This window comes from Anser cygnoides, chromosome 23 (genome assembly GCF_040182565.1).
Source record: "Anser cygnoides isolate HZ-2024a breed goose chromosome 23, Taihu_goose_T2T_genome, whole genome shotgun sequence".
NCBI classification, from domain to species: domain Eukaryota; kingdom Metazoa; phylum Chordata; class Aves; order Anseriformes; family Anatidae; genus Anser; species Anser cygnoides.
In genome coordinates this window covers 5,004,090-5,019,024 of record NC_089895.1, presented here as the reverse complement: position 1 = coordinate 5,019,024, position 14,935 = coordinate 5,004,090, and the positions used below count along the sequence as shown (strand labels likewise).

Here is a 14,935-nt window from a genome sequence, read left to right as displayed (position 1 = left end):
ACAGGTGGCCAGGGAGGAGGTTCCCCAAAGATCAGCTGCAGCTGTACGGGTTTGTAATCAGAAGTCAGCTGTGGATTTGAACTGAGCACGAGGAGTTTGTGAAAGCAGAGCCTTAAAGCATATCTTCCCTGTGGCTTTGGATTTGTGTTTGCTTTCCAACTGGGAGTTTGTTTTACTGCAAGCAACATGCTTTCTCCTGATGACTTTAATTACTGCACATTGTACTTGTGTAGCAAAGCTGTAAAACTTAAGTAGCTTTTTTTGGGTTAAGTAGCTTTTTTTGGAATTTGTAGTAACCTTGATTTTGTTACTGCTTTACACAAAGTGCTGATAACAGCGTTAATAACGGTTGCTGCTGCATGCTTTCCTCTTCAGCAGATGCTCAGCGAAAGAGGCAGGGCCAGAAAATAAGTTTGTAAGCATTTACTCGGTCTTCATAAAAACTTTTCCAGGAAGCAAGTGATGAAGATGATGATGACGACGACGAAGATGAAGAAGAACGTAAAACAGCCAAACGTAAGAAAGCTGATATCATTCCTGTGAGCTTGAAGATGGTTGAAGAATGGAAGAAAGCTGCAGAGGTGAGCAGGGAGTTAGAATGCAAGGCACTGGAGTGTTCTCCTTTAATATTCTTCCACATGTCACCACCTCTAAAAGACCACCTTTTGTTTGTTTTTCACAAGTACGGAGAAGATGGTGACAGTCCTACTCATAGATTTCTTAATACGATTTGTCTTTGCAATTTTTGCTTGGTCTGCAAGGTTACTCTGACTCCTTCATGGGGGGGAAGCTAGAGAAACTGGAATGGTTCAGAAATAGGTAGAATGATTAATTCTTGTTCGTTGCCTTGCTAACCATTGTGTCTGTGACAGTTCCAAGAACTTTTTTGAAGTCCCATTTTGAGCAGTGATAAAATAGCTTGCTGCCTCCAAGAGGGGGAGGGAAAGGTCAGACTGGATAATTGCTTGCAGCTAAGTCTCTGTTCCTCAACCCCCAACCAATTAAATGTCCTAGAAACCTATTTTAGAGCAAGTGAAGGCCACTAGCATTTGTTAACTGTCTTCACGCTTTTCTTCATGTGAAAGGATGGAGCTATTTTTGCAACCAAACTTACAGTAATTCCAATACTCCTGTCCCAGTAGAGTGCTTCAGAGTTTGACTATTGCTTGTCTTTTGTCCTTTCCCCAGAGACGGCTAACACCAAGACTCTTCCATGAAATCACTCAGGCATTCAAAGCAGCTGTAGCAACTACCAAAGGAGATAATGGTGGGGCTGACCCTAGCAAGTATCAAGTCATTGATGCTGCAGGTGAGTTGATTGCCATACTTCTGTGCCAAGCATACCCATACCTCATTCTGGGAGGGAAAGTTTAGCTATTAGAAAAGAATAAGTACTGGCAGGAGTTAACGAAGCCTGTGGAAGGGTAAGTTTCACTTAAATAGCTTATCTTCATGTTAGTGAGTGTGGAGTGATGTCTCTTCTGGTGTCCCAGCCTGTAAGTGTTCTGGTCAGCATGAAACACCGGGGCTTGAAGACTGCTGAGGAAACTACTTGTATATTTTCATGTAGTAACATTGGACAGAATTCTTTGGCTGCCAGACTTGTCAGTGTTACTGCTGTATTCCATACAAAGCTGGGGCACCGAACCGCCTATTGTTCGTCAGACTTCTTAGAAGTTCGAGCAAGGTACTGTTTAAATCCTCGCACTGAAGTTCTTTGGACAACTTTTGCTGCTGCTTCTTGCTGTTGCCTCTTAGAACTAATTTTACTGAGCTGTTTTTGTCTTTTTACCCCATAGCATTCTGTAATGCGACCCTTTAAAAAGTATCTTTGAATCCCTGTTATGTTTGGGGGCAGAGTGGTGGTAGTATAGACCACTAGCGGTGGATCAGGCTGCTTTTGTGCTTGGTGCTCCTCATGTGGAGAGCAGAGAAGGCTCCTGTGCCGTAAGGCTGTCAGTTACAGCCTTGCTATTTGAGTAGGAATTCTAGGGCAAGGTAAACTGATGTTTTCTAGAAGCTTACGGAAACTCCATAGTTCTGCTGTTCTGTTGGCTTCAGCTCCTTAGAGAGCTCTTTTCAGGTTTGCTGAGAATCCAGGAATATGTAGAAAGTCACTTACAAATGCTTTTTTGACTTTTTTTCTAAACAGTGTTCAATGCCCTTGTGTCCTTCTGTGTCCGGGACCTCTTCAACTGCCTGCAAGAGCTGCTGCTTATAAAAGCCCCGAAGAACAAACAAAAGTAAGTCTGAGGAGATCTGAGAACTGCAGGTGAGAGAAAGCTGGCAGGGCTTTTTCTGAACTGCATCCTGGCTTTGAGGCTGGAAAAAGATGGTAATTCTTTCCAAACAATTTTAAAGTTGCCTGAGTGTATTCAGAGACTTCTTAGCCAGGTTCTTCCTTTCTTCACCAGGAAGTGCCCTCTCTAACATTAGATTCCAGCTGTTTACAGAGAGCACAGGGTTTAACAGAAAGGTATCTGGAATTGCATGTGCTTGTATTCAAGAAGGCATTTTAATGAAAAAGGAGCCAACCCTTCTATGTTCAGTGTAGGCAGAGTATTGCAGGTATGTGACTTAATCCAGTGCTTGCAGTTGTATTAACCCTGCAGTCTGGTGGCTTGAGAGTTGGATTGCTCACTGTTAGAACATAGAATGGAAAAGAGCACGCAGTGGGGCGAAGAGTTGTACAATTTATCCACTTTTCCAGAATGGCAACGTATGTTCCATGCATCTATCATACTTGATATAAGTACATGTCCCAGGTAAGTCCCAGTATGGAACTTCAAGCTGGAGCAGCCTTACTTAGCTGTGACTCCCAGCTGCAGTTTCATCTGGACACTGTTTAATTACTGGTTTCATAACCTGAGCCCTTCCGTTTTCCCAGTGTTGAGCAGAGTGAGAATTGAATCTGTCAGAAATGTTTCAGCTCCAGGATAATTTATGTGGCAGTCACTTTCCCTTCTGTATTGTGGATGATGGGAATGGTGAGCTAAAAATCTGTATTCCCTCCTGTCAGTAGTGCCCAGTCTGAGAAGTAAACTCTGGTTCTTTATTTCCACTGCACAAGCCTGACTGGTGTAGGCTGTGTTTGAATTCTGGGGTGGCTTAAGGCTGCTACTTCATAAGTGTGATGCCAAAAGCTTGGAAGAGACTGATCCCAGAAATAACCTTTCTTGCTACAAGACAGCCTACTCCGTGTTTCAGGCAGTGGCTGCAGAATGATCAGAAGATGACATTGTGAGGGATTCAGGGAGACTCCGTCAGACTTCCTGGCTATCATTAGTTTCCCTGAATCAGTTTGAGACCTGGGTACCTGGCTGGGAAGCTGAACTCTGCCTTGAATCAAATTTTGTAATGACGTGAGAAGTACTTCTCTGCGTCTGTGGCGAAATCATTACTTTTTATTTTTGCTTTACAAGCAGTTGCTTTTACTCATTGGCAATACTAAGAAAGTGAACTCACTGTTCTGCTACTGAAGCATTAATTTGTGTTTTTTTTAAAGCTAAACTCAACTCTTCTTCACTTCCAGAATGGTCCTCCCTTCCAGCAGCCCAATCTGGAGCAAGCTGCGACTGGACATAAGAATGTACCTGACCTGTACAATCCAAGTAAGAAATTCCAGCATGTTTGTGTTCTCAGGGTTGATCTGTGCATCAGTGAGCTTATTTATTAATTTATTTGCTGAGATTATTTCTGCCCACTGCAGTCTCAGTGGGTCTTGGAGCTTTGGGCACTTGTGACCTGTGAGTCTGCACGTGTCTCTTTTTTTTTGGAAGTTTTTGGTCTAACAAATAGCATGGAGCTCCATAGAATAACTGGTTGAAAATAGGTAGCCTGTAAAGAAGGGCTAGTTAAACATTCTGGCCATTCTTTGCTTTAATTTGTCTGCCAAAATAATTAACGTCTGTGTAGTTTGCAGCGCTGTTCTGAATTTCTAATGCATTTTTTTGGTATTATGATCATGCCATTTCTTGTAGTAAATATGAGGGTGAAAAGCTCTGCTCGGCACATACGACATCCCCAAGTATGGAACATAAAAATACAAAACTAACAGTGTCACTGAAATATTTTTCAGAAGCTGAGGGAAGGGAACATAAGGTGCTGATGCCTTTTTGCTGTGAGGTGATGATGGCAGAATGACTTAGCAGAAACAGCATTTTGATCGGCAGAGCTTTTTCCTGAAGCTGTGGTGCTTCTCACCAGCAGCAGAACTAAAGACTGCAGAAGAAAAGGAAGAGCTGGCAGTCCAGTCATGGAAGTAATTCCTGGTCCTGTGCTTGCTTCTGAGTGTCCTCATGCTTCATGACAGGGTTTTTCCAGCATAATAGTTTCTGAAAAGTGTTTTCTTTTTGTTGTGTGAGGGACTTTGCAGGAGACTTGTTCACTGCAGAGTCCTTGCAGTGCAAGGAGGAGAATGAGAAAGAAAATGAAGTTAGAAAAACGTCTCTGCTTACAGCAATTGGAATTTCAGGCAACAGTGGATATTGCATCGTGCAGAACTTTGAAATTGAAATGACTTCGAGCTTAACAAATTAGAAAGTACAAAATTCTGTACTGGGGTTTGGCTGCAGGTGAACTGAGCTGAATAACCCAGAAATACCAGGATGATGTTCTAACCTATTTCTTGAGCTCGAGTTAACCTCTAAATACCCGGTAGCATTCCTGCTTCCCATTTTAAAAAAAATCTGGTGAAGCACTGTAAGTCATGAGGCAGCTCAGATGGTCTGTTCCCAAGCAAGCTGTGTGTAGACTGAGAGCGTCTTCATCACGCCTCGGCCATCTGTGGTGAGATGACAATGGCATCGGTGTTGTGCTGTCTGTAGGAAGTTGTAAGCTTCATGTAGATGGAGTTGTTGCAATATATCCGAGTGAGGCTTTTAAGTGATGAAGGCAGGTGCCGATAGCCTGAGCTCCTGTTTGCTAAGATGATATTCTTTCAGGGGAATTATTTAACCTGCCGTGGACCTGCTCCATTCCTAATACAGCTTGGGTTTTTTGGGCTTCCTGCTAGGCTGTTCTTCCAGTCCTTTGGAACACAGAATTACTTGGGAACAGCGAAATACAAATGCTAAATGGTAAAGGAAGAGGTGATGAGGACTATGTACTAACTAGGATTTTTTTTTTCCTGTAGCTTCTGTCTTGCTTAACAGAAGCCTCTGTTGGAGCAGCAGTCCTTCAGCATGTCAGTGCCATAGTGCCTTATTATCTGACCTTCCCGAAGCAGTGCCGTATGCTTCTCAAGGTAAGGCCGTGTGCTGTGGTGCTTCATTCAGCTCTCAAGTACTTTCTTTACCCCTCCAAATGAGGCTCTCATGGTATTTGGACTGGATCCCACGATAGTCCGGTCTCTTGGACTCTTCCTTGCTTTTCGTCTGGTCCCGGAGGGGACTCGTGCCTCTCCTCCAGGCTTTGTGAGTGCCGTGAAGCTCTTTCAGGGAAAGATGAGTGAGCACAATGCTGTGTGTGTGCTTAGCGTGAGTCCCTACGCGAAGTGACGTGGGGGTGTTCTGGGGAAGCTGTTTGCCTGCCGCAGATGGAGTGCTTGCTGCCTGTGTGCCGAGTCTGTGTGTGTCTGCGATAGCTTTTCACTCCAGAGCTGCGGGTGGAATATTTTTGCAGAAACTTAGTCACAACTGCTGAGTGCTTAAGAACAACAATGGAGGCGGAAAAGAGCGAAAGAGGGCAATAGGGTGATTTTTAAATGAAAAGCTGTAGCAGGGCGAGGCTGGGATGCTTATCTGTGTGTTTTCCTTCCCAGCGAGCAGTTCATTTGTGGAGCACGGGCGAGGAAACCGTGAGAGTACTGGCCTTCCTCGTGCTGAACAAGATCTGCCGCCAGAAGAAAGACGTGTACCTGCATACCTTGCTGAAGGTAAGCCTGGTGGTTCCTCTACTTTGTAGCTTTTCTGAAGTCAAATGCAAAGAACATAGGGCGTACACTGCAGCCTCAGAGGCGGGGCAAGGTGCTGGCTCCCCATCAACATTAAATGGGAGAAATTCTGCAGGTCAAAGAGTGGTGTCCTGCTCGCTGTTACTGTTCCTGCTAGAGGCACGTGGGCCTGGTCTTAGCAGAGAATGCCTCTGGTACTTGTCTGTCTGCTGGATGAACACTCATCCTCCAGCCTCTCAAGGGCTTTCTTCAAGCGCTGACACACTACTTGGTGCTGCTCTCAGCTAATAGCTGAGGCTCCCAAGTGCAGTTTGCTTTGTTACCACTGTTTGTTACCAGAGAGCTGCATTAACCACTGTGACCAGCCTTAAGCTTGTATGGCTTAAAGCCATCCCGCAGCTCCTTCCTCCTCCTGTGGAGGAGCCATGGCAGGGACGTTTCTAAGCTCTGTGCTGAACAATGTATGGGTGAGAGAAGATTTTTGACTCTTGGAGAAGGAGTAGGCTGAATTACCTTTTCAAATATTTTTTTGAAGTGGCTGTCCTTAAAGGAACACTTCACAGGTGGTTGGCAACACCTGGGTGGGGAAGGTTAGTAAAACACTGGTTTTGTTCTGACAACCAGTATGTTGTCCTCTTTCCCCAACAGCAAATGTACATCTCCTTTGTGAAGAACTCGAGATTTACTTCTCCCAACGTGCTGCCCATGATCAACTTCATGCAGCGGACGCTGACGGAGATGTATGCCCTGGACACCCAGATCTCCTACCAGCATGCCTTCATCTATATCCGGCAGCTCGCCATTCACTTGCGCAGTGCTATGACCATAAAGAAGAAGGTAGGTGCCCATCAGCGTGGGAGGAGAACCCTCCTGTGGGGAGGGAGAGGTCCTGTAGCCACTTCAGGCTTTTGGTGATGTCTCTGAAATGTCAGTAATTGTCAGATCCGTTTCATAATGTGCCAAGGAATTATTTGCTGGGGCTGGGAGCTTGAAATATTAGTAGCTGTCTGTGAATTCTTCTTTTCTGTGTCAGTTTTTAGCAATGAAGGAGAGAACAGGCCACTGCAGGGTGGGAGTCACTTCTCTCTCCTCACCTTGCAAGAATTTGCACTCTCCCTCTTCTGCATTTACAGTTTGCAGCCTCTGTTGCAAAAGCCCAGGGTAAAGAAGACCAGGAGTGACCCTGGTGTGTGCATCTGCCCAATTTATCAGCAGCTGGTGCTGCCCATCCAATATAGGCTTCATTGAACAAAGCAGCTCAGACCTTTTGGGAACAGCCCTGATTTGGGCCACCTTCAGTCTGACCTAGCAAATCTGAGTCAGCTTGTTAATCCTGGCTTTGTTCACGGTTAGCAAAACGGATCCCTGTAGATTAATGCTTGAGCTGCTCCCAAACATTGCAGGATTGGTGACCGGTTAAATCTCCTGGCTGTTCAGACATGGGGATAAACGAAGTCTGGGATGTATACGCATGCCCTAATTGGATTGTGTTGGCTTCTTACACACTCAGTGTAAGACTGAGTCTGGCCCAGACAAGACCTAAATCCACTTGTTTTCACAGCTGGGGAGGGTTGCGGGAACTTTAAATGACATCAGCACAGCCAAAAGGTATAAATCCTAGCAGTAAGCCAATTAACTTAAATTGAGCAGTGGGTGGCTGTGGAAGGTGGTTACGGGAGCAGGTCGCTGTTTACAGGAGAAGCTGAGAACAGACCTTGGTACCTCTCTGAGCTGGTGAGAGCTCTGCCATTTCCAGCTGAAGTTCCTGTCACAAGGTTTGGGCCAGTGGTTGCAGTTCAGGGCTTCTGTCCTTTTTCTGGGACTTTGCACGTCTTGCTTTCACCGTACAAAAGAGGTGACCTGAGCCTTGAAAGTCTGTGTGAAGCAGGTTGGAGCTGAGGAACATTTTAAATGTTATCTCCGAAGATCTTGGCGCAATGCTGCGCGTTCTGGGGAGTATGTGGGCCTGCAGAACTCATTGGAAAGAGTGTCCTTAAGGGACTTCTGCGCTCTTTCTGGGCTTCTGTTTACTCTGGCATTAGGGGCTGCTCCAGCACATGGCAGGAAAGAGTAGGGGCTTGCCCAAACATTCTTGGAAAACCACGCGTCTTGGATTTGTGCAAGACTTGGTCTGAGCCAGCCTGAAACCACCGGTTCGGTGTCACGGCCTGTCAGACACACTGGCCTCTTGCATTGTTTTTGCTGGTAACCGTAAAGGCTGGCTTAGAAACGGAGCTGAAAAGTTTGTTCCCAGCTCTGTCGTTTTTACTCTGCAGTCGAAAACTTCAACTGGCCTGGACTGCGTCTTCTCCAAAAGCAGGGAGGAGTGCCGAGTTCTGCAAGTGGTGGTGGGTTGGTGACTCGGTGCTCGCTCTGACAGTGAATGCTCGTAGAAATGTCTTTAAAATCATCACTGGCGTTATGCTTCAGAGATGGTGGGGTGGGGGGTAGGGGGGCTTAGTTAACCCAGCTGAGGGAAGGGAGGCCTTGAGTGGGAAGGGTAAGCTGCTACATCACAGCCAGGGGAGTCTGCGTACAAAGAGGGGAAATCCAGAGGAATTTCCTACTATAGCAGTTTACGTGCTTTTTTTTTCCTCTTTGTGGTCTGCAGAGGCCAGAAGGCAACTCACAAGGCTGTCAGAGCAGTACTGCTTTCCAGCCTCCCTACCTGTGGGTTCCTGGGGGCTGTTCCTGGTGGCTGTCCCCGGGACTGTGAGCGAAGGGAACAGTTAAAGGCTTCCTAATGCTTGGCCGCGTCCCGCCATCTGCTGTGAGCTGAGTCATTAAATCATCCCTCTCAAATGAGCTGTACTTGTGAAGAAAAGCAGGCTGTGCTGCGCGTTATTTCCTCCAAGGCACTAACCAGTACTAAATTACGGTGTGAGGCATCTGAATCTGCTGGGTGGTGGATGAGCCACCGGCATCGAAGCCACAGCTAGAATGTGAGTTATCCTCTGGGCAGCGCACGGTGTCCTGTAGGAGAAAGAAATAAAATGAGTTGTGGAGAGAAATTAGAGCGAGCCCCTCTCAGGTGCCCTGTTTTCATGTCTTTGTGTTCATCCCTTTTCTGCAGGAGAACTTCCAGTCTGTCTACAACTGGCAGTACGTCCACTGCCTCTATTTCTGGTGTCGGGTTCTCAGCACGATCTACCCCAGTGAGGTGATGGAGCCCTTGATCTATCCTCTGACCCAGGTCATCATTGGCTGTATAAAGTAAGTAGTTTTTGTCTCTTCTGGCAGTACTTCTCTTGTTGGATGTGGTAAAACAATTACTAAGGGGTGTTGGTGTTGTGTGATTTGGATTTAACCTGAGAGCTGCTTTTGATTGAGGTATTCCAGCCGCAGGCGTGTTGCGAGCACGTTGTGTGAAGGAATTAAAGGATTGCTCGGGAGGAAGTCAGCACCTCCGCTTCACCAGCTGAGATCATGGGCTCAGTGGGTGTGAAATCAGATGCTGTGCACGAAGGATTGGGCTCGAGTTTGGCCCCCGTGTGTTCAGCTGATGAGAGAGCCTAGGGGAGAATAACCTGCACCACAACCAACTTCAGTGCGTAAGGGCTCTGAGTTCTTCTCTCTGACTTGGTGTCCAGCTCGGGTCCTTTCATGAGCTCCCATCTTTAAAGAAGGCCCCAGAGTTGGTGGCTTACTGTCAAAACGCAGCCACTTCTCCACTAAACTCAAAAGTAGCTATGTGATGCACAGCAGTGAGGACAGAAAATAGTACGAGCTTCCTTTTCCCCGTGCTCCAGAGTATTTGTGGAGTTTGTGCAGTCCGGGCACATTTCTGAACAACTTGAACCCCTTTTTGCTATCATCTGGTGAGGAGCTGGGGAGACCCAGAGCAGTGCCATTAGTTTTGGTGCCTGGTCCAATTCTGCTTTGCTAAGAAGTGTGATACCTTAACTGCTGGAGCATTATATCCCTGAGAATTCCTTAAGAAAGAGGCCGCTATCTGAAAGGTAAGCTTAAAATAACCAAGTAGGTGCAACTATTCCTGTGAAGTACTAACCCAGATGGGACAGTTTTGCCTTTTTAATATCTGTTGGAATGTTGTCACAAGTAGAGCAGTGGCAGCACCAGGCAGAATTCCGTTCTTGAGAGCTCTTTCCAAGAAGTTATATCTGTCTGGGTATTTCTGTGGAGCTGTCCAAGTGCAAGCACGCCGCGCTCAGCGGTTTCTGATAGTCTCGGAGCTGAGCTACTTGGGGGGGGGGTGGAAAGAAGGGAGGAGATGAGGACTTGGCTTTGGAATCACAAGTGTGCTTAAGTCTCCTATTTTTTTAATTGGGCACCCCAATACAAAAGCCTGCTTGCTTATTTTGAGCAATATGAAAGCTTCTCTCGTTGTTTTTTTTACTTCCAGGGTATTAGCCAGGTTTAGTGGTCTGAGCTGAAGGTTCTTCTAGCTCCATTAGCGAAGCTGAACTGTCTTGGAGTTTCTGCCAGGGGTTATCGTGGGGTGCCAGTGTTGTGTGTGATGGGGAAATCAAGGGAGATGAGCTCCTAACACCAGTCAGTACTGGTGCAGCAGTAAGGCTCTTCTTTGAGGTGGTGTGCAGGGTAGATGATGGCTCTGCTCCGCGGGAGTTGCAATGTGAATAACCTGGGCAGATTATCCTTCCAGTTGTACAAAGTGGCAAGGGAAAGAATGTACTGACTTGCATCAGGGCCTGACAGGAGACAGTGCCAAAGTACGGAGTCAAGTGCTCATCTCCTGCTCTGTAAATACAGTTAGGAGATGTGTTTTTTTGTGTATTTGTTACAATTTGAAGGACTAAGGGCAGCTTCACTGTTCCTCATACGTCTCTGCTAAGAATTTTTTTTCCCTATCAGTCTGTTTGAATTTTTTCTGCTTTGAAGCTGTTGTTAATGGGCGTTGAGGGAATTTCTGAATCTCTGGTGATCTCTGAAATCCTGTTAGCTCTGTAACCAGATTCTCAGCTTTAAAACCCCTCCCGCCTAGTCTTGAAAAACTCCCAAGTGGTGATGAAGATAAGCAGATTTAAACGATCGTTAGTGTGCATGCATCCTTCTCCCCATCCCCCATGTGCACAGGCTGCTTCCCGCTGCTGTTGCAGAGCTCCAGGTGTCCTGCAGACAAGTCGAGGCAGTTTTCTACCTGTCCAGGCAGATAAATCAGCGAGCTGGGGCCAAGGAAAGGTGAACTGGGTGAGTCTCAGCAAGAGCAGCAAATAAAACTTGTTCGCATCCGCGATGCTGCGCAGAGGTACTTGGCACAGAGTACAGCCACCATCTGACAAGGTGTCAAAGGTTTGGGAGCCTGAGAGATGAATTTTAGCACGGGGAAGATAGAAATAGATCCCAGGTGCGTGCGATGGGGTGGTAGGGAAGGATGCCGTGCAGCCTTTCCATCTGCAGAGCCTTTCACTTGCCCTCCTGGGAGCATCTGGATGGGGATAAATAGCCCTTGGAGGAGATCCTCCTTCCCCAAGTGCCTTCAGCACCAGGAGGTGGCGCCTTGCTCCAGCGAAAGGGCGGCGAGCAGGGTGTCTGTCTGTCTGCAGGACCAGCTCCTTGTGCCACCCTGGTGGCTTGCGGGAGGGGATTGCAGAGAAACCGCCACTCATCGGTTTGTTTTTGCTCTAGGCAGGGACCGAGGCAGAATTGGAAACGTGATTAAATACGGTAACTCGGAGCAGAGGGCTGCTGCTAAAATTAAAATCAGCTCCCTCGTTTTCTTGCTCCCTCTCCCTGCTCTCCAGCATATAAAACACGCTGAAACTACTTTTAATAATACATGGGGTCCGTTCCTGAAACGTGTCCAAGCTGCGCATGCCCAGATGTGATCTGGGGAAGGCAGACTGCTGAATGGAAAAAATGTTGGAATTGATCGCTTCTGACTTCAGTGCTGCTGGAAAAAGCCTCGTTGCTGAGTTTGCTAATGGCATTGCTTTGTAAAAATCAGCGGTGTTGATCTTGCAAACAGCTGAAAGGTTGCAGTTGCTTTGACTGCTGGGTTGTTGCTGTAGGTATTCCAGAGACAGAACATGGAGGAGACGTTATCGGCTTTTCTTTCTCTGCTTCTGTGGTCCATAAAGTTCTCAGTCTGGTCTGCATGCTTGCGTTTCTCTTTCATGCTTTTTTTTTTTGTGGCAGAGTTGTTGCAGGAGCTCCTGTTGTTCCTTTTTCCAGGATGAAGGGAAGTGCTTTTCTGACCTTGTCTGCTTGGCTTCCTACCTTGCTCTTACTCCAGGCTGTAAATGTGAGGTTCTTCCCTGGCTTGTAGTTACATGAGGATTTGTGATGCCCTGTAAGGGTTGGTCTCCAGCCTCCCAGCACGTACAGGGAGAAGGCAGGTACAGATGCAAGCACAGCTTTGGCGTCCTTGCACTCCTTCCCTTGGCTGCCCCCTCTTGGTGGGGCAGAGACTGATGCTGTAAGAAGCTTTCTCTGTTCTCCCCAGTCAGAAAAAGACTGTGGCCAGACAGGAGTAGAACAGAAGGAACTGTATCTAGTAAAAATAAGCCTCAAAATGCCTTGGGGCTGTTCCCTGCATCGCAGCCTGCTGCACAGGAGAAGCAGGGCAGGTGTTCCAGGAGATGGTGACGGTAAGACAACAGAGAGCACTCTCCTCTGAGATGAAATGCCTGAGCTGTAAACCAAAGCAAGTGGATTTGAACTTGCTGGTGTGACCTCTGGTCAGATCTTCAGCAGAGCCAAGGCCCAGCTGTGTTTTGTATTCCCTGTGCATCCAGCCATCGGGAAGTTAAACAGATTGTTGCATCGCAGAGCCCTCTAAAATTAATGGTCTTGGTTTACAGTAAATCTATACATTTAACAGGTTTATCCCTCGATCAATTAATTCCTGAGAATGGCTTTCGTCATCTCTAGCGCTGCCAGATCAGGAGCGTGAAGTAGATTTATTCCTATAATGGATCCAGTGATAATTATTTCACTATTTAGTGTGTGGGGAAGGTGGAGGTGATTTACGGTGCCAGGTCAGGTGTGTTCTCCCCCGGATCGCTCAGCAAGCTCTCTTTGGGTGGGGAGGGAGGTATTTGTTGGGGAGGGAGGTAGTTATTGGGCGTGGGGCTGTTGTCTGAGAATTCCATGGAAAAACGCCTTGTTAATGCCGGAGGCATCTGTCTTCAAGTACAGTCGTGCATAGCAAGAGGTCTGTAGAGTGGCAAGGTAACGAGCTTTGGTGTCTTTTAGGGGTGGCCGTGGGGTTGATGATGGGCTCTGTGTTCTCTGCTGCTGGCTGAGGTGGCACGGGGGGAGCTGACCCTGCTGTGCCCCACCTTACAAAGGCAGCCGACTGTACTCAGTTCCCTTTAATATCCAAGGGCATAATAGCTTCAAGCGTGGTCAAAGGTGGCCTCTTTCCCTCCCTGCTCATCACTGGCAGTTCAATTGTGTTTCCTCTCTGAAAGAGGAGCACCTGAGTGATTCCTCCCTCTGTTGGAGAGGGCTGAGCAGATCTGCTGAGGCCCCTCTCGTTCCTGCTCTGTCCTTTCTGGCACGCTGGTCGCTGCTAGCCCAGCTCCTTCTGCCTTGGTGACGTTCCAGGTGACAAGCGTTGCTGTTGAGGTGACAGCATGAGCTCTGGGGGCACACAGAGGGTATGTAGCCTGAAATTGGTTAACACCTTCTCCTTGTAGTCCCTCTTGTATGCTGGGGGAGCCCGTCTCTGTCAAATTTCCTGCTCCAGCTGAGCATTTCACTGCTGGTTCCTGCCACTTCTCCTCGTATACCTCCCTGTGTTGGCGGCACGAGAGCTGAAAGTGTTGAACGTGATGAAAGAGCATCAGTGACGAGCTTCGTCTGCAAAGCTCCTGGCTTGTAGCACTTTCCCTCCCCTGTCCCAGAAGAACCTGGTGCTCTGGTTGCAGGAACCTGCTTGTTGGTGTTACAGCTTTAAGCACACGTGAAGTTTTCCCCGCTATGGGATAGCTTCAGCAGCTCAGTTTGCTGTGCGATACTAAAGCTCCCTTCCTTTTGCAGAGTAGGAAGGGCTCTAAAACGTTGCTGGAAGCTGTGAGTGCAGCTCCTGCATTAACCTGGCCTAATACCCTTTCTTTTTTCCTCCCTAGGCTGGTACCCACGGCTCGGTTCTACCCACTGCGCATGCACTGCATCCGTGCCCTTACGCTGCTGTCCGAGAGCACCAGGACCTTCATCCCAGTGCTGCCATTTATCCTGGAGGTTAGTTGGGTCCTGCTGATTTAGGGATGGCTGATGCCTGCTACCTAATGAACAGGTTCATATTTACCGTAACCCACCAACAGCTCCCCCTGGGACCTGTTTACACCCTAAACTCCCTGGCAAACGCCATCAGACTATGTATTGTGCGGTTAGCAAATAGGATTAGATTTATATTCTCCGGTGTCTGAGATCAGCTGGGTGCAAAAAGGCATTCCTAGGTGGTTTGGCTGATGCAACTGGAATAGGCGAAGGATTTCCAAAGAAGAGCTTTGACTCAAGTGGCTGCAGTAAGTCCTCACGCTGTTACTCAATCCCGTTGATGTGTTTGTGTCTTAGCAAATGGAAGAGTTTGTCATAACCGCAGACAAAGGGAGATGGAAGGAAAAAGGCGCTTCAGGAAATAAGAATTAATTTGGTCAAAAGATCCCCATGAAGGCAGCCTGGCGAAACGCGGTGTGTTTGAGATACTGGTGCCTTGTGTTTTCCTTAGGATAAGGCTCAGAGACCATCCAGCTTTCCATACATCAGATTTCTGATGTCTCTCCACGTAGGGCTTCGTAGCCTTGCTGCTGTGAGAGGGTAGTACAGAAGTGGTACAGCCCTGTTTCTTTGCAGAAGCACTGCTGTGGGAGAATGGGGCAAGGTGAGGAATGCAAAGCCCCCGAAGGTCAGCGTGAGGCTGGATGTTGGAGAAGAATGAGGGAGGCTTCTGTAACAAATGACCTGAGTCAGCTGGGCTCGTTCCTAATCAAGTTCTGTTGCAGCAAAGGCATTTGTGGTTTTGTGTTGTTGTAAACGTCCTCTGCAAACCACATCCTCTGAGCCTGTGGAAGCCAGCGATGTTTATAAATCTCCTCCTGCTCTCCCGCCCCCCTC

General features: G+C 47.4%; 1 protein-coding gene across 1 annotated transcript in view; it reads left to right on the top strand.

Moving 5' to 3' along the window:
• NOC2L (NOC2 like nucleolar associated transcriptional repressor) overlaps positions 1-14,935 on the top strand; it is a 46,346-nt gene that overhangs the window by 1,213 nt on the left and 30,198 nt on the right. Inside the window, exons 4-12 of the mRNA XM_066982207.1 lie at positions 453-581; positions 1,189-1,309; positions 2,153-2,243; positions 3,533-3,611; positions 5,135-5,245; positions 5,762-5,875; positions 6,542-6,730; positions 8,967-9,106; positions 13,948-14,059. Coding sequence (XP_066838308.1) covers positions 453-581; positions 1,189-1,309; positions 2,153-2,243; positions 3,533-3,611; positions 5,135-5,245; positions 5,762-5,875; positions 6,542-6,730; positions 8,967-9,106; positions 13,948-14,059 — 1,086 coding nt within the window. The remainder of the gene's footprint in view (positions 1-452; positions 582-1,188; positions 1,310-2,152; positions 2,244-3,532; positions 3,612-5,134; positions 5,246-5,761; positions 5,876-6,541; positions 6,731-8,966; positions 9,107-13,947; positions 14,060-14,935) is intronic.